We start from the raw sequence: 27,056 nt of genomic DNA, 5'->3' as shown, positions 1-27,056 counted from the left end.
TGAAAACCCCCACCCTAGAATAAGGTTTCCCAAAGTCGGGGCTGGGACTCCAAGTGGAGTAGCAAGTTGAAATTTTGAGGTTGCCTCATGACTGTGCCCTTTCCCTTTACAGTTCTTCCAGCGCTGCCCTCTGCTCTTCATAGGACTTCTCAACCCCAGCCCACTGTCACAGATCTCACAGAGGGATCGTGGCAATTTTAAATAGAAATAGGGTTGCAGTGAGAAAAAGTTAGAATAAGCAATGTTTAGTCGTTAGTCCTGTTCTTGATGCAGCCAAATTTTAATCAACTCTCCTACATTTGCTCTCTTACTACTAATTATTATTTTCTGTTCCCATTTTGTTTCATCTGCTGTACAAAGGCAATTTAGTTCATTCATATTAATTGTTCCTGGCATTTTATTTTTAAATCCCTTCATACTTACATTGACTCTCTAACAATTTACATTTTATTCCTTTATGTTTATTCCTTACAATAGTCTACTTTCTGCTCTTATCTCAGTTTACTTTCAACTTCATGTAGTTTCCGCCATACCTTTCCTCTTACTTGTGCGAAGTCTTATGTGTAGCACTATGCACCCTTTCCTATAGCACTTTGATCTATTTGTCCTCTTGGTCCAGCACCTTCCTGAACCAGTACTGGTGCCGCTGTCTGATGAAACAATACACTCATTTGCCCATTTACCTTATACATTTACAATTGATTGAAAAAGTATTGAAAGTTTTGAGTGATTCTGTTAATCAACATGCCACCGAAAGGAAATCAAAGCTGTTAGCGATTTCAGTCATATATCCTTACCTATCTCCTGATTTACGGCTCGTACGGAGTCATACCACTGAAGCAGTGTGGCTTTATTTAAGTCAAAGGGGTTCATGTTTCTGCGTAAACCATAAAGAAATAAATGATAAACAAAATTGTTTATATTCCAAACAGACATGGAAAATGCTATGCTCAAAACACAAAACAAATGAACTTTAGATTTAGCGCACAATTTTTATATTCTAACTACTGACATATGACTTAGATGTTAATGAACAAACGCAGTTTATCCTACCCCACCTCAGCAATGTCACCCACCTCCAAGCTCATTCAAACTTCACCACTGCTCAAATTCATAATTACATTTTTGTTTACTTTTTTTGTAGTTTTTTTGATAGAACCTGGGGGCTTGCTAGGCCATTTCAGTGGGCAATTAACAGTAAATCACGTAGCTGTGAGCCAGGAGTAACACGTAAGTCAGAATAGGTAAGCATGGCAGTTTTCTTTTCCTGAAGGCCTATTGTGAACCCGTTAGATCTTTATGACAATCTAGTAGTTTCATGATAATTGTTGATGAGACTAGCCATTTCTTTCAGATATACTAATCAATTGAATTTAAAAGCTCCATCCAGCTTTGTGGTGTCCAGAGAAGTAGTACAGCCTCTGAATGACTAGTCCAGTAGCACTACCACATGTTACAATCCCCAAGTACAATTAGGAATGGACAATAAATGCTGACCTTGCCAACAGCACTCATATCCCAAGAGCACTTTCAAGAAAGTATTTGTTCTTCCAGGCTTCCCTAATATCCTTCCAACCATCTTCAACTGAGAATTGTTTACACCAAGCAATGCATTTATTAAAAAAAAATTTGTCCTCATTTCTAAATCTTTGTAGCCTGTCACAGTTCATGTGTGCAGTACATTCTCGCCCCGTGGTTCACCAGCATTCATTGGTTCTCCAACCCTGGACTCATGCAAATCTCCCATTGTCCACCATCAGTGACAGAGCCTTCATTCCAATGGTGTCCACTCTCTGAAATTCCCCCCTTGTAATCCCCAAAACTTTACCGCCTCTCTACCAATCTTTAGAAAGCTTATTCAAATTCACCTCTTCAAACCATGCTTTTGGCCACCTTCTCTAACTCATCAATTATCACATATCATCCGTTTCTCCTAAGAAACATGGGCGACATTTACCATTCGGCATTAAAATCCCAACATAAATACAAGTTGCTGTTCTTTTAAATAAATTAATTTTAATAACAGGTAGTTCAGGTGTTAAGCGAGGTTTAGGTTTTCATTCTGAGGAAGGCAGATAGAAATGGAAGTCCCAACCGCAGACCAGAGCGAGTTTGGAGCCTACCAGGTTCAGTACTTTGTTGAAGTAATGAAGAAAAGAATTAAACAGAGAAAAAGCCTCCTGACTGTCAACTGGAGTAACAGGGGATCTAGGTTTGTGGCTGGGACTTCCCAGATTCAGATCACTACCAAAATTGTCATTCAGCTGTGTGTGTGACCCTGAGCACAAAATGCCACTGCTGGAACATTTTAATGATAGTTTCCAACACACCTTGATTGAAGTTCTGAAGTGAATGAATTGGGAATGTGCCATGAAGGTTCTTAAATGCTGCCTTATGTTACTTGTAAATGTCTACAGATGTGGGGTGCATGATGCCCATGGAGTGTACAGTGAGATGTTGGTGCCCAATGTCTAACATGGTGGTACTTCAGAGTGAGTAGAAGTCATCAGGAACCCCTTCTGGCTTTCACGTAAAGAAATCTTGCTGTCTAGCTTGCTTGGTACATTTAGCAAGATGGATAGCTGAATATTAATGAGGTGTGTTGTAAATAAGATGATTACCAAGCAATAATTCCTGTTAACTGGCAACTTACCACTGTCTAGCAAGAAACTCACGATGCCACTTGTCAGAAGCATAAAAGGCACAGCATGAAGCTACTGGCGTCAGAGCTAGACCTCACGGGACTTCTCATGAAATTCTGCCTCAAAATCTCACCACGACCCACAATGCTCAGGCCCCTGTGAGACTCCATCCTAAAGACAAACTCTAGGCTAACACTTCAGTGCAGTACTTAAGGAATGCAGCACTGTTTGAGATACTGTCTTTCAGATGAGAACTGAAGTTGTCAGGACAGACTTAAAAAATGTGTGTGTGTGGATATACGTGTGTGTGTGTGTGTGTGTGTGTGTTGGCGTATGTTTGTGTGTGTATGTTAATGTATGTTTGTGTGTATATGTATGTTTGTGAGTGTGTGTGTTTTTATATGTGTCTGTGTCTGTGTGTATGTGCGTGTGTGTGTGTCTGTGTGTCTGTGTGTGTGTGTATGTATGTTTGTGTGTGTGTTTATGTATGTTTGTGGGTGTGTGTCTGTGCACATGTGTGTGCCTGTGTCTGCGCAGGTGTGTGTTTGTGTGTGTGTCCTGCTGTGATTGTCTTGAGTATGTTCAAAGAGAAAAGGTTAAAGTTAAAGTTAACAACAGAACAAGTCATCAGTTTGGAGCCTGTCACTTCTACGCTGTATCAGTCCTCAAGAATTTATGCAACAAATCTCCTTAGCAGAGCTAGGGGTCCCACTTTTCACATTTAAATGATTCTAAAGCTTCAGGTTTTATCAGACTGAGTGGTGCATCTCCAATGTGAAAGGAATATATTCTATCACCATCAGAAATGCACCCCAATCCAAAATGAATTTAAAATGTCAATAGCCCTGCTGACATTATTTTTCCTAATGGGAAAAAGAAAAATACTACAGGTTGGAATTCCAAAATAACAACACAGAAATGTTGGGAATGTACAACATGTCTATCAGCATCTGAAAGATATAAGTAAATATTTCAAATGTGACATTCATCAGAACTGTGTTTTTTAAACTTACACAACGTCTTCTAGACGCTGAATCCGTTTGTAATTTAGATTTTGTTGTTCTTGCACCAATAAATGTTTCTCATTTTTTAATCCAGCATTCCAATCCTTTGCTAAAAAATCTCTGTGAAACGAACATATAAAAAAAAATCTCAATTTATGAGCAAACAAATTAATTTACTCAACATTGCCAACCAGATTTAATAGCAATGTTCTAATATTTAATGATGAAACTTAACTGATGTTACCTAAAACTGTACCAATTCTTAAAATGGTACTAGTGGTCAACATTAGGGACCGAGAGCAGACATTGAAAAAGCCATTCATGCTAAGCCAGCATGCCCTTTTCACATTACTCTCAGCAATAACAGCAATTAATTGAATTAAAGAACTCATTAAGAGTTCATTGAGGGTCTTATTCATATTTTGGTAGCAATGAATAGACTGCTTTCTGGGTGTGCAGCAGGCCAGGGGAATGGAGACCAGCAGCGAACCACTCATGGCCAGAAAAGGGAGTTATATCAGGTCCACAGAAGACAGAATGGTGCACAGGGAACTCAGCTACTGGTACAGAGATCTTATTCCCTCAGTGCAGGATACAATGAATCTTTGGGCAATGCAGGACATCATCTCACTACTCACAACACACAGGGTCACAAGAAGAGGGGCCCAAAAAATGTTGCAACTGACAATGGAAATGTGACTCTCAGATTTTGGGTCCAGTGGCAATGAACAGTAATATCCGCTGCATGAAGGACAGAGCCCTGAACATCAGAATGGTAGAATAGAAAAATGAGAGGTATGGAGGTCATAGTGTCAGCATAGTATCTAAAACAGAAAATGGAGGTGAGCAAGAACTAACGTTGCAGGAGCCTGTGACTATCTAGGCAGATGGCTATAGGGATTTGTTCCCTCATCACAAGAGTCATCACATCTTGCAGTACTGTTTGGCAACCCCTGCCAGAAATTTTTAAAGCCACCATAGCCTTGGGCTTCTTTTAGTCACGCTTCTGTTCCCACCCCAGCAACTTGGGATTGGCCACCTAATCCACCTGCAGCTATGAGTGCTTCACTCTGGGGACAGGACTAGGATCAGCACCCAGAAATTGTCCCTCTATTTGTTTTCTGTCCCAGAAGTAAGTTTTTATTCCAGGGTTCCCATAAGCAATCATCAATATTACATAATTTCATTAAAGTAGCCCTATAAAATGCACATGTGCTGTCAGAGCCCATGCCCAAAGATATTGAGATATCTGTGATTACAGGACATAATTTTTTAATTTTCAAAAGTAAATGTACAACTTTTTCACATATGTGGAAACTACAAACTAAAGAAACTATAAGATGTCTACTGAAAAAAAATGAAAGTCATTAAATGTGTTGCTGTTGTGGAGTGTTGATTACACGATAAGCCAATGTATAGCTTCAGTAACACAGTCAATATAATATTAAGGACAAAGGATGAAAAAATTGTTCCAGAGTGACAGGAATCATATAAAATCCTGACACTGAATAATCATCTGATACATTCTTCTCCATATAATGCCAACATGGGCAGTTTTAGTTGTCTGTGGGCCGTTTCTCAAAGGGAATCTATGAAGAAGACAGAGGAAAGAACTCAAGGGGAACTCTCTCAGATTTATTGGATCATTGACAGATCAAAGACTTGCCATCATTCAGGAGAAAGGGTTAAAATCTCTGAAACCTCTTATCAAATATTTGCAATAATAAAACTCAAAACACCTGGGGAGAGAGCAATTGAGTCAAACTTTGGATAACCATCTTAGATGGCTGACACAAATGTGATGATTGAATGTCCTTATTCGAAATGACAAGTTTCTATGTTCCAACTTTTCTTCAGCAGTAGGATTTCATTAAACTCAGTGGTGAATAGTATCTCTATGTCAAATAACTCACAGGTACAAAACACTGTTCACTCAGTATTCCCACATGTGTGAAAACCACAGCAATGTTTTAAAGGTGAAGATAATCCTCCTCAAGGCTGCTATGAATGGTCAATAAATGCTGGCCTTGTCAATGATGCCCACACCCATGAATGAATTTTAAAAAGTGCAGAAATACTTGCTGTGCTTTTTCTCGAGAAGCAAAGAGAAAGGGCTAAAGTGCATACTTCAAGGTGCAAGTTCATATAAAAATTGAAAGTGGTAAGAGAAAAGAGGAGATAAGTTAAGAATTAGTAGTTAGGTATTGCTAAGTTTGGGTATTGATACCTTAAATATGCATGAGGGAGGTGGGGATAAACTTAAGATAAAGAGCCTTGTGTTTTTTGAGGTCCTAAAAAAGAATGAGTAAAAGTAAGTGAACTTGATTTCAACACAGTGAGGTTCCTGAGAGGGGAAATGCTTGTGGGATGTAGCTTCAGATATGTGGCAGCAAAGTTCTGAAATGCCATGAACAAAAAAGTAGTCAATAAAATAAAGATGGTGGGACGTGTTTATTTCTGTAAAGTTCACATTCAATAAACAATTAAAAAGGAAAGAAATCAAATGAACTTGCCACAGTATAATCATGAATGATTTCATTCTTCAGACAGTCATTGGTCTAGTAAGGCAAAGACCTACTTGAAATTCTGAAGGACTTCATTCTTCTGCCGAGTATTCAACTCTTGCACTTTCAAGTTACACTTCTGCCGCTCTGACAGTCCATGTATCAGATCAGTCTCCATCAGATTCACATACAGCTTATTCATTGCTCTTTGATTTGCCAGCAAAGCTTGGTTTATAAGCTATACCAAATCAGGGCAGAAATAAGTATTGTTATTGAGTGTGTTTATTGAATATAATTTTTTTTGACACTTGAGCCACATTTTGCTCGTATCTTGAGCCTGTATACTAATTTCACTGTCTCAACTTGCGCCATGACTAGAAGTCATCAGTGCTTCACTCCATTGTTATTTTACTTAAAATTTTCTTTTGGAAGAATGAGATTTTGGAAGGACAAGTCTACACTGCTGTATTTCATCCTCAATTACTAGAATCCTAATGGACATACTTGAATCAGGAACCATAGTGTAATTAACAAATATTGTTAATGCATCAACTCAGTAGAAAATAATCTGATGAAGTGCTTCACTGTTCTGCTTTTGGTGAAGAATTGTCTGGTACAAAACTCAGTTTACATGACATCATATTTCCTTTCTTCGGTGACTTTCTGAATAGGACCAATACCAACAGCGAGTGCAGGACAGAAACTACGTGTGGTTAGAGAAGTAATGAGTTGGGAACAGTCTGGAAATGACAGTGGTGCGCAGCTTTCCAGGAGAATTTCTTTTGTGACAAGACACTGTGTACTGAATCAAACTGGAAACATAAAACAACATTTACAAGAAACATTACGCATGACCACTGCCATTGCTATCCCCCCTCACCTCCAATGATGTCCCCCTCCCCAGCCATGCCACAGTCACAGTTTGAAAATGTGTAGTTATGATCGAATTGGTTTGTTCTTACCATGGCTTCTTTATCTATAAATCGATGAATATCACCTGATGGGATATAAGCGATTGTTTCCAAAGCTTCCAAGCAGTCCTTCAAAACAGCAGTTACCTGAATCACAGATGTATATTTATGTTATTGAATTTCTGTGTAAACACATGATGTATTACTATTGCATCATTTAGACAAATTAGAATATATGATCAGGGACAAAAACAAAAAATGGTAGACATACTAAGAAGATCAGGCAGCATCTATGAAGATAAGCATTCAACAGAATGAAATAAACTGGGAGCTAAGAGGCTACTGACAGCCATAACCCTGCCCTTGCAGTCGACCCTCTGCTCTGGCTTCATAATTCCGGCAGAAAGCTGGATGGCAGCCAATCAGCTGTCCGATTGACGTGAATTCCAGTGGGCTTTCTGACCAGACTATGGTTTTCTCTTCAGGAAACTCACTTCATCCATAAACAGGAAAATTCTTCCCAAGAAATCTGGTGAAGAGGCAAATGGGACGCCACGTTGGGAAGCATTTGGGAACATTCTGCATGACTGTCTGAGAGCAATGTTTGAAAGTCCGTGACTTTCACAGAATTGTGGAAGAAATTACAACAGCCACAAAGATCCAACATCATCAAATTTAACAGATCCAACAGCAGTGAGCAGCGTCGTGGTTCACTGGTCAGCACTGCTGCCTCACAGCTTCAATTCCACCCTCGGCTGACTGGCTGTGTGGAGTTTGCACTTCCTTCCTATGGCTGCGTGGTTCCCCTCTAGGTGCTCCTGTTTCCTTCGACAGTCGAAAGATGTGCAGGCTAGGTGGATGGGCCGTGCCGTGGTGCCCAGGGATGGGCAGGCTAGGTGGGTTTTCCATGGGAAATTCAGAGTTACATGGGATGGGTCTGGGTGGGATGCTGTTTGGATGGTGGCGTATACTCGATGGGATGAACGGCCTCCTTCCACGCTGTAGGGACTTCCTGTGGATTCATTCAGCTCAAAGATGAGGAAAGTTTGCACAGGGAAGAGCATGCAGCATGCAAAAAGTTGGATTCCAACCTTAACTTAACAAACGCTTACCTTCTTCACTCTCTCTTTTTCAAAATCTTTGTAAGTTTTATCAAGCTCGTTGATTAATTTTCTCCTGTGCAGTGATTGGTTCACAATAGCTTCCCATACTTCCTGTAGATTCTACAAATGGAAGTTTTGAGAAACTATGATAAGTTTTTTTAAACTTCATTTCCAGAAAGTCAGGGAGAGATAAAGAGCAACACAAAGTGTTAAATTTTGTGTTGCTCCTGGGACTGGGAAGCAAAGCCGGCAGGCGAACTTAATTACATAAGAGATCAAAAATCAGGTTCCTGACAGTGAGATGAAAGTAAGCAAATAAGTCCTAGTAACTCTGAGGAACTTCACAGGCGTTTCAAGTTTCCTAAAGGCAGGCATCAGGAAGTCATTTTGTAATATCTGTATGGCAAGCATTCTCATTAAAAGGTAAGCTCATCAGAATTAAATCTCCCTCCATGGTTGAGATCTGAGCAAGTAAGCAATATAAACTGCTCAATACCCAACTGTAGAAAAGAGGCCTGCAGCAGGCAAGGTATTATAGTTGCTGGACTTTGAATCGCTACTTTATTCTCTTCAGGAAGCATTCATGTATGCCAAGCTATATGAAATCAGGGTGAGAATCTACCCTGAATGGGGTATAAAGGATGACCAAAGGGGAGAGACAGGTGTGCAAGGGTCACAGGTCAAAGATATAGGCCAAGGGTGGAAGTCTGTTTAGTCAAGGGAGGCAGGCTAAATGGGGAAGTGAGGCAGGCTGGCATCCACTCCAAGAGCTCAAATGAGGCTCCTGATTTGCAGGGAACAACGGCCTATGTATGTTCTTAAAATGACGCCATAACCTTCAGCCTCCTAAGATAACAGCTGGTGTGTCAACTTCCTGCCTGATCCTACCACAAAATGTGGTATCCACCCTATGCATAGGTAACAGATTTGAACATGAGAACACCCCAAAGTCATGAAGCAGGAAGTCATTATTCCATTGGTATTAGGTCATTACAAACAGGAAAGGAAACTGAAGATGAACAAGGAATTATTTACAGAACGTACATGGAACAAGGCCTGTGGGATACATTGGGAATCCTTTGTCTATATACTTCCCCTTCCCATCAGTCCACAAAAGACCACAAAAAGCTTTTGTGCTCCTGAGATGCTGCTTGGCCTGCTGTGTTCATCCAGCCTCACATTTTATTACCCCAGTCCACAAAAGATGTCCTTTTTCCAGCAAAAGCCCATTTGACTACTCCAGATGCCCTCTCTCACCCTAGCCACCTGCTGGTGGCGGTCATGGCAAACTTCTCAGCACCTTGGACCAGCACCTTCCATCACCGTCACCACCTACTGCTGGAGATCCTGTTCCACATGTACATGTAACAAGCTGAGAAATGTACAACTGTGTGAAGAAAACCAACATGCCCCCAAGCAAAGACACACTTCCTTGTATGCCTGATGCTGAACTTTGACTATATAGTGGAAGTATCTACTCAAAGTGTGGGTTATGAAAATAATATGTATTTGATTAAAGATGTGAGTGAATGATAAGTACAGACCAGATAGGTTGCTTCCCATTGTGTTGAACTTGCCTGGGTAAGAAGTAAGGCTTCTACAAACTATCATCCTACTGGGTGACAAAAGCAGGGGGAATAAATCAACCAGAGTTTGAAAATGATTTTGCAAGTGGATATCAAACAAACACATGAATGGACCTGACTGATGCCTTCCATGATTATAATATTTTTAAACAGTCACTAATAAAATGAAGGCACAAAACTTTCCACTGAAACCTGTTCGGTGTATCGGTGTACGTGTGTGTACATGTGTGTGTGTTAATTACCCCCTTGGGGGTAACGTCAGAGACAGTCAATCTTAAACTACAACTGTGGATTTCCCATGAGTCAGTTATGGTTAACGGTGACAGAAGTAATATCATCACAAATGATGCATCACATATTTCAATAAAACATCTCATATAACACAACCACTGGTGTACCAAGAGGAATTCCGTACCCTCTAGTAATGAACTGAATGAAATGAATTTGCCATTAGAATTACAATACACATTTATCAAAATAATTTTTCCTTTAACATAGAACAAAATATATTCACATGCTTACAAACAAAAATTAAATTGACACAAAAAGCTTTGAGAACTGCAGCTCTAATATGAATATATGAATCTCTGTGGGTTTTTTCCCCAGATCATGTATGAATAATTTTACAGCAGTTCAACAGATTGCATCATTATTCACAATGCTAACATTTAGCAGCTGTCAACTAATTACAGGCAGCAGAGAAATCCTCAGGGAAGTGAAGTCTACCAAATCCACTGTGTTTTCCAACATTAATCAGCATAGCAACAGGAAAACTTCACAAGGTTAACTGCTTCATTTAACTTGATATTATTGGTTGCTGGCAGAGCAGAAAGCACAACAACTAATATTTATATAAAACCTAAATTATTCTGAGGCACCTCACAGGAGCACTATAAAACAAAATATGATACTGAGTTGTCCAAGCAAACATTTGGTCAGGTAGCCAAAAGCTTGATGAAAGAGTTAGGTTTTAAGGGACGTCTTAAGGGGAAATGCAAGGCAGCAAACTGGAGAAGTAGAGGGAGACAATCCTAGAGCTTACAGCGGCAGGCAACTGAAGACATGGCCAATGTTGGTGAAGCCATTAATATTGAGGATGCATGGAGGTCAGGATATTTCAAATAATTGTGGGGTTGGAAGAAATTTCAGAGGTAGGGAAGGTGGAGCACAGTGAGATTTAAAAACAAAGACAATAATTTTAAATCAAGGCATTCAGAGATAGCAAGAACTGCTGATGTTGGAGTCAGAGACAATGCAGCATGGAGCTGAGGAACACAGCAGGCCGGGCAGCATCAGAGGAGCAGCAAAGCTGACGTTTTGGGTCGGGACCCTTCTTCAGAAACGAGGAGGGGTATGGGAGCTGGGAAATAAATAGAGAGGAGAAGTGGGGCTGGGCAAGGTAGGTGGGATGGTCATAGGTGAGTGCAGGCAGGGAGTGGTGGGGTATGGTCAGTGGGATGGATGGGACGGATAGGTGAGAGAGAAGATAGACAGGTTGTGTAGGTTAAGGAGGCAGGGATGAGAGGGAGGGTTGGTCATGTGATGAGGCTGGGGTGGAGAGATTTTAAAACTAGTGAATTCCATGTTTAAGTTATAGGGCTGCAGGCTCCCGAGGCAGAGTATGAGGTGTTGCTCCTCCAGTTTCCATCATTGTGACACTGGACGAGGCCCAGGATAGACATGTCGCCCAGTGAGTGAGAGGGGGCTGTTAAAATGGTTGGCAATCTGAAGGTGTTGTTGTTTGTCGCATACAGAGCACATGGGCACCTGACTATCATCCTCAACTCTTTGACTTGATACAACCTATCCATCTTCTCTCTCACCTATCTGCCCCACCCATCCCACTGACCAACCCCCTCCACTCCCTCCTGCACTCACCTATCACCATCCCACCTACCTTCCTGAGCCCCACCCCTCCTCTCTCAACTTATTTCCCAGCTCTCTTCCCCCTCTCCATTTCTGAAGAAGGATCCCAACCTGAAACGTCAGCTTTCCTGCTCCTCTGATGCTGCCTGGCCTGCTGTGATCCTCCAGCTCCACACTATGTTAACTCTGACTCCAGCATTGGCAGTCTCTCAGTAAACACAGGGGTCTTGGCAAAGATGACTTGGTATTAGATAAGTATTGGGCAACAATGGTTTGGATAACTTTGAGTTGATAACTTGCAAACCTTTGCAGATCAGGCAGCAGTGTGTTAGAATAGTCAGGTTTAGAGGGAACAAAGGTTTGAATGATGGTTTCAGCAGAAGATGAATTGCAGTGGATTGCTGGGTGATGTTACAGATGTGGAAAAAGGCAGTAGTTAATAGCATAATACAAGGTACAAAGTTCACCTCATGGGTCAAATGTGACACCAGAGATAAAAAACAGACTGGTTAAATCTCAGACAATTGCCACAGAGAAGAATAGAATCAGTAGCTGAAACAGTGTTTCGAATACAGGTCTGAAATAACAAATTGGAGAATGTAACGAGGAAATCAATAGGCAAGTCACATACCCACCAGAAACTCTGAAGAAGTATACTATTCGTTCATGGATATTGAAGATATTCTCTGACTAGGACCAGAGGGCATATTTAGTACAGATAACAATGTTATCACTTAACTTGATAACCATCCTTATATCTTATTAATATAGTTTTCTATTAAGTTGTGCCCTCTAAATAGGGTGTGCATTTGTTAGATTTTTTGTGCTTACTGACACTGGGACAATCAAAGTTTCCCTATCATTCATTAAGAAAAGACATTTCTCCCACAGCTTATTGTGGGTTTGACCAATCCTTAGCTTGGTAAGGAATCATGAATTCTGCATTTGAGGAGAGAACACGTTACATAACTTTCAAACTGCTGCATGATTCCTCCTGTTGGCAGTAAACTGGCATAGGAATGAAGAAAGCCGAGAATTGTACCTCAAATGCTTTTGCGGTACTATCGGTGTTATTTTCTGTCTTTGACCACAGTTCCTGAATGGTTTGACAAGATTTCTCCACTTCCTGCAGTAGGTATTCTGCAGCTTCAGTAAATCGCTTCTCCAACTCCTGGGACAGTCAAACATAGAGATTACTTCTCACCTTGAAATATATACAAGAAAAAAGCTGCATCGGGATCAAAGGTGAGATGTTGTGACACTACACGTGAACCTATAACAGAAGAGTAATAACGTTTGGCTGCAGTACTTAGTAAATGAGTCAATCTGTGGTCAGTCTAAGTCTGACCTGGTTGTCGCAAATGATTGAGGATAACAAAGTGTGAAGCTGGATGAACACAGCAGGCCAAGCAGCATCTCAGGAGCACAAAAGCTGACGTTTCGGGCCTAGACCCTTCATCAGAGACGGGGATGGGGTGAGGGTTCTGGAATAAATAGGGAGAGAGGGGGAGGCTGACCGAAGATGGAGAGAAAAGAAGATAGGTGGAGAGAGTATAGGTGGGGAGGTAGGGAGGGGATAGGTCAGTCCAGGGAAGACGGACAGGTCAAGGAGGTGGGATGAGGTTAGTAGGTAGATGGGGGTGCGGCTTGGGGTGGGAGGAAGGGATGGGTGAGAGGAAGAACAGGTTAGGGAGGCAGAGACAGGTTGGACTGGTTTTGGGATGCAGTGGGTGGAGGGGAAGAGCTGGGCTGGTTGTGTGGTGCAGTGGGGTGAGGGGACGAACTGGGCTGGTTTAGGGATGCAGTTGGGGAAGGGGAGATTTTGAAACTGGTGAAGTCCACATTGATACCATTAGGCTGCAGGGTTCCCAGGCGGAATATGAGTTGCTGTTCCTGCAACCTACGGGTGGCATCATTGTGGCACTGCAGGAGGCCCATGATGGACATGTCATCTAAAGAATGGGAGGGGGAGTGGAAATGGTTTGCGACTGGGAGGTGCAGTTGTTTGTTGCGAACTGAGCGGACGTGTTCTGCAAAGCGGTCTCCAAGCCTCCGCTTGGTTTCCCCAATGTAGAGGAGGCCACACCGGGTACAGTGGATGCAGTATACCACATTGACAGATGTGCAGGTGAACCTCTGCTTAATGTGGAATGTCATCTTGGGGCCTGGGATAGGGGTGAGGGAGGAGGTGTGGGGGCAAGTGTAGCATTTCCTGCGGTTGCAGGGGAAGGTGCCGGGTGTGGTGGGGTTGGAGGGCAGTGTGGAGCGAACAAGGGAGTCACGGAGAGAGTGGTCTCTCCGGAAAGCAGGCAGGGGTGGGGATGGAAAAATGTCTTGGGTGGTGGGGTCGGATTGTAAATGGCGGAAGTGTCGGAGGATGATGCGTTGCATCCGGAGGTTGGTGGGGTGGTGTGTGAGAACGAGGGGGATCCTCTTTGGGCGGTTGTGGCGGGGGCGGGGTGTGAGCGATGTGTTGCGGGAAATGCGGGAGACACGGTCAAGGACGTTCTCGATCACTGTGGGGGGAAAGTTGCGGTCCTTGAAGAACTTGGACATCTGGGATGTGCAGGAGTGGAATGTCTTATCGTGGGAGCAGATGCGGCGGAGGCGGAGGAATTGGGAATAGGGGATGGAATTTTTGCAGGAGGGTGGGTGGGAGGAGGTGTATTCTAGGTAGCTGTGGGAGTCGGTGGGCTTGAAATGGACATCAGTTACAAGCTGGTTGCCTGAGATGGAGACTGAGAGGTCCAGGAAGGTGAGGGATGTGCTGGAGATGTCCCAGGTGAACTGAAGGTTGGGGTGGAAGGTGTTGGTGAAGTGGATGAACTGTTCGACCTCCTCTGGGGAGCAAGAGGCGGCGCCGATACAGTCATCAATGTACCGGAGGAAGAGGTGGGGTTGGGGCCTGTGTAGATGCAGAAGAGGGACTGTTCCACGTAACCTACAAAGAGGCAGGCATAGCTGGGGCCCATGCGGGTGGCCATGGCCACCCCCTTAGTCTGTAGGAAGAGGGAGGAGTCAAAAGAGAAGTTGTTGAGGGTGAGGACGAGTTTGGCTAGGCGGATGAGGGTGTCGGTGTGGGGGGGACTGGTCGGGCCTGCAGGACAGGAAGAAGCGGAGGGCCTTGAGGCCATCTGCATGCGGAATGCAGGTGTATAGGGACTGGACGTCCATGGTGAAGATGAGGTGTTGGGGGCCACGGAATTGGAAGTCCTGGAGGAGGTGGAGGGTGTGGGTGGTGTCACGGACGTAGGTGGGGAGTTCCTGGACCAAAGGGGAGAAAATGGAGTCCAGATAGGTGGAGATGAGTTCGGTGGGGGCAGGAGCAGGCTGAGACGATGTTTTTTTTAGGATGAGGGTGTCGGTTTTGGGCGTCTACCCTTCATCAGAGAGGGGAATGGGGAGAGGGTTCTGAAATAAATAGGGAGAGAGGGGGAGGCGGACTGAAGATGGAGAGAGGAGAAGATAGGCGGAGAGGAGAGTATAGGTAGGGAGGGGATAGGTCAGTCTGGGGAGGACGGACAGGTCAAGGAGGCGGGATGAGGTTAGTAGGTAGAAAATGGAGGTGCGGCTTGAGGTGGGAGGAGAGGATAGGTGAGAGGAAGAACAGGCTAGGGAGGCGGGGACGAGCTAGGCTGGTTTTGGGATGCAGTGGGGGGAGGGGACGAGCTGGACTGGTTTTGGGATGCAGTGGGGGGAGGGGAAGAGCTGGGCAACAACCGCCCAAAGAGAATCCCCCTCATCCTCACATACCACCCCACCAACCTCCAGATACAACGCATCATCCTCCGACACTTCTGCCACTGAATGATGACTATAATGAAGCCAACATATCCCTCCTTGTCCTCTCTCCAGTCTTTGACTTGGTTGACGACACTATACTCTCTCAACTTCATCCATCTGTGAGGGTCAGCAGTCTCCAGGTTCCATTCTTATCCAAAAATTGAAAAATAGAAAGTGCTACAGGTTTGGCAGCATCTCTGAACAGAAAAACAAGGTTAACATTTTGAGTTTGACATGATTCTTCATCAGCCTGAAGAGCTAAACTTGAATTGTTAATTCTGTTTCTCTGTCTACAGATGCTGCCAAGCCTGCTGATTTCTCCAGCATTTTCTGTTTTTATTTCAGATATCCAGCATCTGCAGTATTTTGATTTTATTCCATTCTTATCTACATAGACATAACTAAAATATCACTTGTAATGGCATCTCTTTCCTTGTCTGGGATCATAAAAGTATATGAATAGAAATTAAAAGGAACATTCACCTTGTCAACAGATTTATCTCAACAATATGCTACATGTCAGATTCCTAGCACAGACAGCATTAAGTCTCCTTTCCTAATGGAAGGAATATAGAAAATGTTAGCATACCCTGCTGATAGCAGCCAGTTCTTCTTCTAACTTCTTCACTGTTGCCCCATGGTTTCCCTGCTTGTCAGCAAGCAGATGAGGAATAATGCTGGAACCTAACCTTGCAGGAACTGTCATTTAAAAAATAAAATACCACATAAAACAACACATTTCAATCAGAATATCTTGTGTGAAGTTTGTTCTTTTATAGAAAAGGGGTGATTTCAAGATGACTCATAACAAATATCTCAGTCACGTTGAAATGTAGTTATAAGTCAGAAATAAAAGGAGAAAATCAGGTGAAACTTATGATAGAGTTTTTCAATTTACCATTGAAATAAACAAGATTAATGGGTTCAAGAAACAGTTGGATAAAATTCCAGAAAGTGGGAATTGAGGGATATTGTGAAAAGCTTGGTTAATCTATCAATAAGTTATGAAAATGTAAAGGCCTTTCTACCTTGTTAAAAATACTAATATTCTCTTTACAAAATTTCTTCTAATTTTACTGCACAATGACACTTTGTAATTGCTGTTGAGCTCCATGCATCTATCCCCATGCTTAGTCATTTTGCGTCAAATATATCAGCTCAGTGAGAGATCTGCATTTTTGAACAGCATTGCAAACGTTAAGGTCAGATTATATCATTTCAATGACTTCCTTACTTCCTAACAAATTCAAATTCAGTTCTTCAGGATGGGGGTTTTAAATTCCAGATGAGAAGCCAACAGGCTGCCTGCCCAGGAGCTGAAGAGGAAGGTCTGATCTGTACGTAGTATGCCAGATAGCTGCTAATCTGAAAAGGATGGGCAGAGGCAACTCTTTTGCTTTGGACCTATGAAGAACAAGGAGCCTGAGAATCACTATTGTGAAGTTTCTGGGTGGTAGAGAAGGGGCCCGTATGGCAGAGTTGGCCCAAACTCGTTTGTCAGGCTAGGATAAGCATGCAAGGATAAGTCTTACATTCAGCTCGCAGGACATTCACTAGGTACCTGCCAGCTTTTACTGAAACAACTACCTCACATAATAGGCAGCTAATTAGGACATTAATAGGACAGTAGTTTGATTACTCAAAGGAATTGGAGTCAGGTCAAGAAAACACCTAAACAGTACTAAAACAGCCATGGGCTGGAAAATAGTGCATTCTTTTAAATTAAAAGCACTTACTGCACTGTGTCCTTGTGAAGATAGTGCTGGTAGTATCACAGAATCATAGAATTGCTATGGTGCAGAAGGAAGCCATTAAGCCCATCATTGGCAGAAACACAGCAGCACAATATAATCTGTCAAATTCAGGTCACCATCATCTCATTTCTATTGGATAAGAGGTGCTAATTTCTCCCTCAAATAGTGAAAATCGATGGCACTGGCAGGACACTATCACCACAGCACCTCTAGCATGTGATGAAAAGAAGAAAAAAAATCAAGCTATGAATTGTGAATTTTCTCCCTATCAAGAGAAGCCTGCTGTATAAATATTAATTGATGATAAGGTCAAGATTAGTGTAACAGTAGATTGAAGGTCCTACATTCAGTGTTCATCTGTGCAGTTACTGGCTTGTAACATTCTGGTTCAGCATCTCTAAGTTAAGGAAGAAAGAAATGAATCAGTTGTCCCAGCGAGTCAGCCTCCATTGATACTCTCATGCGCTTAACAGAACTTGTCTTTATCCTGAACAACTTCTCCTTTAACTCCTCCCACTTCCTACAAACTTCCCCCTCCCCATTTCTGAAGAAGGGTCCTGACCTGAAACGTCAAATTTCCTGCTCCTCTGATGCTGCCTGGCCTACTGTGTTCCTCCAGCTCCATACTGTGTTGTCTCTGACTCCAGCATCTGCAGTTCTTGCTACCTCTGAGTATGCCTATTCCTGTTGGTCCTTATTTATAAGTCAGTCTGTGGATATTGAGTGAGAATAGAACCAGTCTCACCCTCTATGTTCACTCAGAAAAATGGTCTATAGACTCAATTGTCTGGGCTCAAATATTACGAATGACATTTAGGTGAGTTGCCAGCATAAGTGAAAGAGGTTTCCTCTTTGAAATCCCTTCAGGAACTGAGGGGGAGAGAATTTAAATGACTAGGTTCAGATTGCATAAGTCCAAAGCATACTTACCAACTACATCAGGAAGACCTTTCACCTCTCTCACCGCATTGTTCTGTTCAACAACCTCTTTAGGCTTAATGGCTGAAAGGACTGCATTTCTGCAATATCAGAATGCATGAATAGTCTTTCCCAAAGCAAAATAAGTCACAATTGATAATGATAATAAAAATGAGCAACTATTAATCTGTTTTACAAATCTGCCAATTTATAAAATAATTAGTTTTAGTACTGTGAACTCTCCAGAAGCATTGTAACAGTTTTTCCTCCTCTGTCTGCATAGTTTACAGGCAATCCCCTTACCAAAACTGTGCATTTAACTTGTGTTCAACATTTTGTGAGAACAAAAGAGTGACAAAAAGGTGGGAACCCAGATTATTGAGACTGGATGCTGTCATGACCCTTACTTCTACCCAGAAACATTAATTTCCTCACTCACAGATAGTGCCTGAGCTGCTAGAGTATTTCCAGCATTTTCCATTTTTATTCCTTGTTTCTCATCCACGTCGGAGGTGATTGACATCTGTTGTGGACCATATCATGTTCAGTAGAAAGTGCCCTACTACTCAGTAACCTGCTGCTATTTACCATCAAAGCTCACAGGCTTGAGCCAAGATTAGGAATATTGCTGCCTATAAAATCATATTTTTGACTGAGTTTGTGGTTCCAGGGGAAGTGGGGATGGGGAGGAACAAAAATTGAAAAACCATGAAAGTGGAAGGTATATAAAGCTAACATTCAAATTTCATGAGATTAAAAGACAGTGTTTCTCATGGAAACAACACGGTTATCTATTATCAGTAAGAATCAAAGAGTCTTTCTTGGATTGGAAAGTTCTAACTAATATAGTGCCAACGTATCAGTGCTGGGGTTTTCAACTATTTACAATCTATGTCAATGATTTGACTGATGGTCCAAATGCACTGTAACTAAGTTTGCTGATGACACCAATATGGGTTGGAAAGGAACATATCAAGAGGAAATAGAGAATTGCAGAGATACAGACATGTTAAGTAACTGGGCAAAGATTTGGCAGATGGCATATATAGCAGGTATAAATGAACATGTCAATTTTGGTAGGAAGAAAAGAAACACTATACACTATTTAAATGTTGGGAGAAATCAGAACTCAGTGGTACAAAGGGATCTGGCTGTCTGGGTTCATGCATTACATCAAATTAGCATGCAGGTACAGCTGGTGATTAAGAAGGCAAATGGAAGTGTCATTTGTTATAAATGAAATAGGATACAAAAACAGGGAAGTTTTACTGCAGTTGTACAGGGTATAGTGAGACTACACCTTAAGTACTGTGTGCAGTTTTGATTTCCTTATTTGAAAAAAGGATAATACAGCTTTAGAAATACTTCAGAGGTAATTCACTCAAATCAATCCTAGGATGAAGGGCTTATTTTATGAAGAAAAGTTGAACAGGTTAGGCACATATCCACTGGAATTTGGGAGAATGAAAGGGGATCATATTGAAACATGTAAGATTACCTATGGCCTTACTGAATGGGGCAACAGGTTTGAATGACCAAAGGCCTACTCTTAATTCTAAATCCTAAGTTCCTGTTTCCCAAGTAATATTGAAAGGCCATCTGAAGCTACTGTGTATATTGCTGCTTTGTCTTTATTGAATGTTGCTGTTACTGGTGGTATCAATAAATGCAGATAGTGTCCATCAAAATTAATCTATCAGTCAAAATAGTACACCGAGATTGTCTCTACGTTACCTGTGTAGCACTGGATTTTCAGTTATGCCATCATTTAACAGCCCTTCCATCCACGTACGCTGCCGAGTTGAGAAAATGTGTCCTGTTGGTGTGTCCAAACGTCGAACAATGGGAATTCTCCCACTTTCAAGGGGAACTGCATGGTGCTTGGACTTTCTTCTTGTTTCCCCCAATGTACGGACAAGTTGAACCTTTACAGAAGTAAAAGCCTTTATAAACTGAAATGCACCCTTAGGAAGGTGGGAATTGATACAATATCAAAAATAGTAATTCTCATGTTATTCAGGCTAATGATGATAAGATTTGCTAGGATCAAGAAGGGAGATATTGAACTGCAATATGTTCTACTTCAGGACGCCAACTTTACTGGCTTTCTATTTCAATTATTGAATATTTCAATTATTCAATATTCTCTGAGTGAACTTCCTAACAACATTAAGTTGGAGACACGACGTAATAACACAGAGGGGGGAATTTAATGCCCTTCCTCAAAGTGAGTTTGTTGGCAAGGGGGTATTTAACATGGATATTCTGCCACTTGCTTGTCTATACTTTGGTTTCATCAGGGGTAGGGAAATCCTTGGACAGCCTTTCTACCCTGACACGAATTCAAGTCCTGAAGCGGACAACTAATGCTCATTTAAGAATTTTTTAAAAAATGTATTCACGCATGGGATATGGGCATTGCTGGCTAGCCAGCATTTATTATCCTGGTTGCCTTTGAGAAGGTGCTGGTGAACTGCCTTCTTGAACCGCTGCAGTCCATCTGCTGCAGGTAGATCCACAATGCCCTTCGGAGAGGATTTTGAACCAGCGACAGTGAAGGAACGATGATATATTTTCAAAGATAATGGGAACTGCAGATGCTGGAGATTCCAAGATAATAAAATGTGAGGCTGGATGAACACAGCAGGCCAAGCAGCATCTCAGGAGCACAAAAGCTGACGTTTCGGGCCTAGACCCTTCATCAGAGAGCCATTTTCAAGTCCAGTTGTGAGTGCTTGGAGGTGAACTTGCAGGTGGTGGTGTTTCCATGTATCTGCTGCCCTTGTCCTTCAAGATAGAATATGGAGTTCAATTTGGATAAATGCAAGATATTGCATTTTGGTATAAAAAACAAGGGTAGAGCTTATTCAGTTAATGGTAGGGCTTTGGATATTGTTGTAGAGCAGAAGGACCTAATGGTGCAGGTACATAATTCTTTGAAGTTTGCATCACACACAGACAGGGTGGTTATAAAGGCATTTGGCAGGCTTGCCCTCATCGCTCAGTCCTTTGAGTATAGGAGTTGGGGAGTCATGTTGAAGTTGTGAGGCATCTTCCGGAATACTGTGACCAGTTTTAGAAATGATATTATTAAACTAGAGAGGGTTCAGAAGAAATTTGCCAAAATGTTGCCAGGTATGGAAGGTTTGAATTATAAAGGACGGCTGGGACATCTTTCACTGGAGCATGGGAGACTTAGAAGCGACTTGTAAAATAATGAAAGGTATAGATAGAGTTAACAGTAGTTGTCTATTTCCCTAGGATGGGGGATTTCAAGACTAGGGGGCACATTTTTAAGATGACATGAGAGAGTTTTTAAAAAGAGATGATAGGCAACTTTTTTTACAGAGGGTGGTTCGCATGTGGAATGAACTTCTGGAGGAAGTGGTGGGTGCCAGCACAATTACAGTTTAAAAGACATTTGATTAGGTACATGAATAGGAAAGGTTTGGAGGGATATGGGGCAGCAACAGGCATGAGGCACTAGTTTAGTATGGGATTATATTTGGCAAGGACTAGTTGGACTGAAAGGTCTGTTTCGGTGCTGGATGAATTGATAAGTGGTTGTGGATTTGGAAGGTTCTGACTAAGGATCTTTGGTCAATTTCTGCTGTACATCTTGTAGGTTGTACACACTGCTGCTACTGAGCATTTTGTGGAGGGAGTGGATGTTTCTGAATGCGGTACCAATCAAGTAGGCTACTTTGTCTTTGATGGGGTCAAGCTTCTTGAGTGTTTTTAGAATTGCATCCAACTAGGCAAGTGGGAGAATTCCATCACACACCCAACTTGTGCCTTGTAGATGATGGCCAGACTTTGGGAAGTCAGCATGTGAGTTACTTGCTGCAGTATTCCTAGCCTCTGACCCACTCTTGCAGCTTTATGTTGCAAGTCCAGTTGAGCTTCTGGGTTAATGGTAACCCCGAAGATGTTGACAGTGTGGAATTCAGTGATTGTAAGGCCATTGAATATCAATGGACCATGATTAGATTGACTCTTATTGAGTTCTGAAGCAGAGTCACAGGACCTAAAATGTTAACTCTATTTTGTCTCCACTGATGCTGCCAGGCCTGGCGTGTTTCTTCAGCAAGTCTGTTTTTGTTTCTGATTTCCAGCATCCACAGTTCTTTAGCCTTTTTGTCTCTTATTAGAGAATGTCATTGCCTAACATTTGCATGGTATGGATATTACTTGCCACTTGCCAACCCAAGCCTGGATATCTCAATTGGCAACATTCTCCCAATGGCTGACGGGGAACTCACCATGCAGGAACTCTGAAAAGATTAGCAGGCTTACCGGCAAAGGGGGGAGGTCTCATTCAAAGGTATGAACAAGCCTGGAATTGGAAAAGTGGGGTACATTGTCCTCGCTGTTAGACTCCCTGCCTCGACCCTTGTGACTGCCATCCTATTACACCCAATCCCACATTAAGGCACCTTTCTCTGAGGCCCTCGGTGATCCTGGGCCTCAGATAAGTGCATTTCTAGAACCTAGCACCACTCCCCAGTGATGCTGATGAGCAATGCTCAGCTCCTCTGATTGGACACCAAATCTTGGGGTAATTTGCTCTGGGTCCTTGCTTGAGGGGGAGGTCTGTTGGCATTTGATTTTGTTCAGCCTTCCCCAACAGAGGTGACAGTGGGCCACCAGCTGTGTTGCCCTCCAATGGGAAAGATATTTATTGCCAATAAATACCATCCATAGTCATTACAGCACAGGGACAGGCCATTCAGACCAACACGCATATCCTAGCTTCACATAAGCTTCTTTCCACCCTTCTTCATCTCATTTCAATCAGCATACCTTTCTATTCCTTTCTCCCTCCTCTGTCGGCTTTCTTTCCTCAAATGCTTTTCAACTCAACCACTTCTTCAATAATGTTCTATATTCTAACAACAACAACAACTTATATTTAGATAGGATCCTTATTGTAATGAAATATCCTGAAGCAGATAATAACAAAAATGACCAAAAATAACGATACTAAAATGCATAACAACCAATTTTAGATTATTATTGTGCAAGGCTATGTGGAAAAAGCAAAAAATACAACTATGATCATGATGCCCCTTTCAAGAGCTGGTGTGGGCCAGACGGGCTGAATGGCTTCCTTCTGCACGCTAACTCTTCTGTGAATCTGTGATAAACAGTGTAATGCCAACGCAGAAACGATTTTGGATATCTGATGTCGGTATTAGCCAAAGTGGTTGCTCACTGTAGAAGTCTTTACATCTTTACCTCAGCATCGAAGATTTGCCTGTAGATTTTTCCACTGGGAACAACACGAACTTCACCCATGATGAAATGGAGCTGTATTTCATCATTTAGAATGATTCAGGCATGAAAGCAACCTGTTTCTAAAAAGGTAGGAAAGGCATATTATTACAGAGAATTCTAAATTTAGAGGCAAATTCATGTGTGGCCACTGTGCTAGCAAAAACAATACACTGTGCTAACAATTCAACAATTTTACTTCTAGAATTATCCCCACAAAATCATACAGCATGAACAGTATAGAAAGCTGTTAGTTCACCATAAAAAGCAACTGGCCTGAATGGAGTCCCTGCTGTGCGCTTAGATCTATGCATACTGGTGGCAGGAGTATTTGTAGACATCTTTAACCTCTCCTTGGAGATAGTAAGAACTGCCGATGCTGGAGTCAGAGATAACACAGTGTGGAGCTGGAGGAACACAGCAGGCCAGGCAGCATCGGTGGAGCAGGAAAACTGATGTTGCAGGTCAGGACCCTTCTTCAGAAATTTTCTGAAGAAGGATCCCGACCCAAAATGTCAGCTTTCCTACTTTTCTGATGCTGTCTGGCTTGCTGTGTTCCTCCAGCTCCATACTGTTAAACCGCTCCTTTCTGCAATGTGAAGTCCCCACCTGCTTCAAGAAGACTGCTGTCATCCCAGTGCCAAAGAAAACTCAAGCAGGGTGTCTCCATGACTACCGCCCAGTGGATCTGATGTCCATGATTATGAAAATCTCTGAGAAGTTAGTCATGGCTCACATCAACACCATCCTACTAAACTGCCTTGATCTTTTGCAATTCGTCTACAGGTCCACAGCAGATGTAATATCCCTGGCTCTACACTTATCGCTGAAACATCTGGATAACAAAGATACCTATGTCAGGCTCCTGCTTATTGACTACAGTTCTGCCTTCAGCACCCTAATTCCAAACAAACTCATCCCTAAACACCAACACCTAGGTCTCAGCCCCCACTCTGTAACTGGATCCTTGACTTCCTGACCATAGACTGCAATCAGTAAGAATAAGTGACAACACTTCCTCCACCATAATCCTCTACAGCAGTGCTGCACAAGGCTGTGTACTCAGCCCCCTACTATACTCCTTATACACTCACAAATGCATGGCCAAATTCTGCCCCAACTCCATTTACAAATTTGCTGATGACACCACTGTCGTAGGTCAGATCTCAGACAATGACATGACAGATACAGGAAAGAGATTGAGTACTTAGCAGCATGGTGTAAAGACAATAATCTCTCCATCAACATCAGCAAAATGAAGGAGCTGATCATTGACTTCAGGAAGCAGAGTGGAGGACGCAGCCTTGTCTGCATCGGTGATGCTAAGGTGGAGATGGTTGGGAGTATCAGGTTCCTGGAGTGATAATTACTAACAATCTGTCCTGGATCACCCATGTCAACGCTACAGTCTTTACTTCCTCAAGAGGCTAAGGAAATTCAGCGCGTCCACAAGGACTCTTACCAATTTTTACAGATGTACCACAGAAAGCATTCTCTTTAGACGCATCACAGCATGGTATGGCAACTGCTGTTCCCAAGATCGCAAGAAACTACTGAGAGTTGTGAACACAGTCCAGTCCACAACTAAACCAACCTTTGATCCATTGACTCCATCTGTACTTCCCACTGCCCTGGGAAAGCAACCAATATAATCAAAAACCCCTCCCACCCAGTTATACTCTCTTCCACCCTCTTCCGTCAGGTAGAAGATAAAAAAGTTTGAATACATGTATGATCAGATTCAAGACCAGCTCCTTCCCCACTGTTATCAGACTTTTGAAATGGACCTCTCAAATATTAATTCTTATCTATCTTTCTGTACCTTCTATGCAGCTGTAACACAGTATTCTCCACTTTGTTCAGCTACCTTGCTGTACTTTGTATGGTAGGATCTGCCTGTATACCGTGCAAAACCACACTTTTCACTGTTTCTCAGCCACCTGACAACAGTGAATGAATGAATCAATCAATTTTAATGCACTGATTCATCTGCCGGTTTTCAAGTGGGGATCTGCAAGAGTCTCAGTTCTGAGGAAGGGTCACTGGACCTGAAACATTAACTCAGTTTTTTCCTTCACAGATGCTGCCAGACCTGCTGAGCTTTTCCAGTAACTTAGTTTTTGTGCCACAAAACCAACCTGGGCCTTTGGATTACTAGTCCAGTGGCTTGACCTTTACCTACCTGATCTTTTGGAGATGTCTGACTTTCCTTATGCCTTGCACACATTTTAAGACAGGTTTGGTATTGTTGCTGTCATATACACGCTGTATTACCTGTATTGTGATTGATATGCTGCATGCAAGATAAATATAAAACATCAGAAAAACAGAGTTAATGTTTCAGGTCCAGTAACCTTCCTCAGAACCGTTCTCAGTTCTGAGGAAGGGTCACCGGACCCAAAACATTAACTCTGTTTTTTTCCCTTCACAGATGCTGCCAGACCTACTGAGCTTTTCCAGTAACTTTGTTTTTGTTTATGATTTACAGCATCCGCAGTTCTTTTGGTTTTTATTTAAGTTTTGTGGCACAGGGGGAAGTGTCCTTACTTTTTGTCCAGAATCTCTTGGTTCAAGTCCCACTCCAGGAGTTAACAGCCATGGTAGGTGCATTCATGATGTGGTCAAACAGGATAATTATCAATCTACAAATCCACCAATGCACCTATGGCTGATGATAAAAGTGAAAGGATCTCCTGTCAGCTAGAACTGTGTATTAACACCCTGTGTTAAAAATGACTTTGTCAAAGGATGTCCTCTGCGGTAGATCTTAACTTTGGTTGCAGCCAATTTGTTGGAATAAAGTGTAAGTAAAAATTGCAAGTATGACAAGAGCAAACAACTTTCAAAGAATCCCTACCATGTGGAAACAGGCCCTTTGGACCAACAAAGTCACACTGACCATCAGATCATTCCACCCAGACCCGTCCTTCTATAGTTTACCTAATCTACATATCCCTCAACACTCTGGGCAATTTAGCATGGCCAATTCCTAACCTGTACATCTTTGGACTGTGTGAGGAAACTGCAGCACCTGGAAGAAACCCACACAGACACAGGGAAAATGTGCAAACTCTACACAGATGGTCCCCCGAGGGTGGTCTGGTCCCTGGCACTATGAGGCAGGAGTGCTAACCACTGAGTCGCCCAGTTACTGTTTCCTAATAGGAATCTTGTGTGATGCTAGAATTACGATCTGTTATGGATATCCTAGCCTTGTTTTAAACAGCAGAGCCAAGCAACTAGCTTCAAATCCCTGCTCTTTCAGGCATCAATTTAATTATCCCTTAAAGGACATTTTGAAATCTGCTCCCACCATCCTTTCTGGCAGAATAAATTATGATTTCAAGGCAAACTGAAACCTGTTGGTTTGGGGGTATGGGAGAGGAAGCAATAAAGAAGCCCTGAAATAAACATCAGCAATTTGGCCACTTCTTTTTGGATTTGGCTGTTCTTGTGTTTGGTGAGTTGGTACAGGAAGTCCCAAAGATTTTGCACACATATTTGTTTTAAAAATGGAATATCCCCTGACAACCTAGACTTACATCACTGAGGGAGCACAACACAGAAATGGGCCATTTGACTTGACTGGTCAATGCTGGTACTTTATGAACTGTAACAGCCTCCTCCTTATGATCAACTAATCCCTTCATCACATCCTTCACTTTACTCTGCAGATACTTCTATCTGGCTTCCACTTATCTGCAGTTAGAC

General features: G+C 42.3%; 1 protein-coding gene across 2 annotated transcripts in view; it reads right to left on the bottom strand.

The window, feature by feature from the left end:
- The window catches only part of ccdc180 (coiled-coil domain containing 180), a 104,721-nt gene that overhangs the window by 76,608 nt on the left and 1,057 nt on the right, over positions 1 to 27,056 (bottom strand). For both annotated transcript variants that reach the window (XM_048559078.2, XM_048559079.2), the window contains exons 2-11: positions 23,310 to 23,428; positions 19,806 to 19,996; positions 18,084 to 18,172; positions 15,989 to 16,098; positions 12,659 to 12,787; positions 8,174 to 8,284; positions 7,113 to 7,208; positions 6,225 to 6,388; positions 3,656 to 3,766; positions 798 to 877 (exon numbers count right to left, since the gene is read on the bottom strand). In XM_048559078.2, the coding sequence (XP_048415035.1) occupies positions 798 to 877; positions 3,656 to 3,766; positions 6,225 to 6,388; positions 7,113 to 7,208; positions 8,174 to 8,284; positions 12,659 to 12,787; positions 15,989 to 16,098; positions 18,084 to 18,172; positions 19,806 to 19,996; positions 23,310 to 23,369 (1,141 nt within the window). In that variant the 5' untranslated portion in view covers positions 23,370 to 23,428. The remainder of the gene's footprint in view (positions 1 to 797; positions 878 to 3,655; positions 3,767 to 6,224; positions 6,389 to 7,112; positions 7,209 to 8,173; positions 8,285 to 12,658; positions 12,788 to 15,988; positions 16,099 to 18,083; positions 18,173 to 19,805; positions 19,997 to 23,309; positions 23,429 to 27,056) is intronic.

This window comes from Stegostoma tigrinum, chromosome 29, assembly GCF_030684315.1.
Source record: "Stegostoma tigrinum isolate sSteTig4 chromosome 29, sSteTig4.hap1, whole genome shotgun sequence".
Classification (NCBI taxonomy): Eukaryota; Metazoa; Chordata; class Chondrichthyes; order Orectolobiformes; family Stegostomatidae; genus Stegostoma; species Stegostoma tigrinum.
Note: the sequence above shows the minus strand (reverse complement) of the source record. Positions and strands in the feature narration are given on the sequence as shown.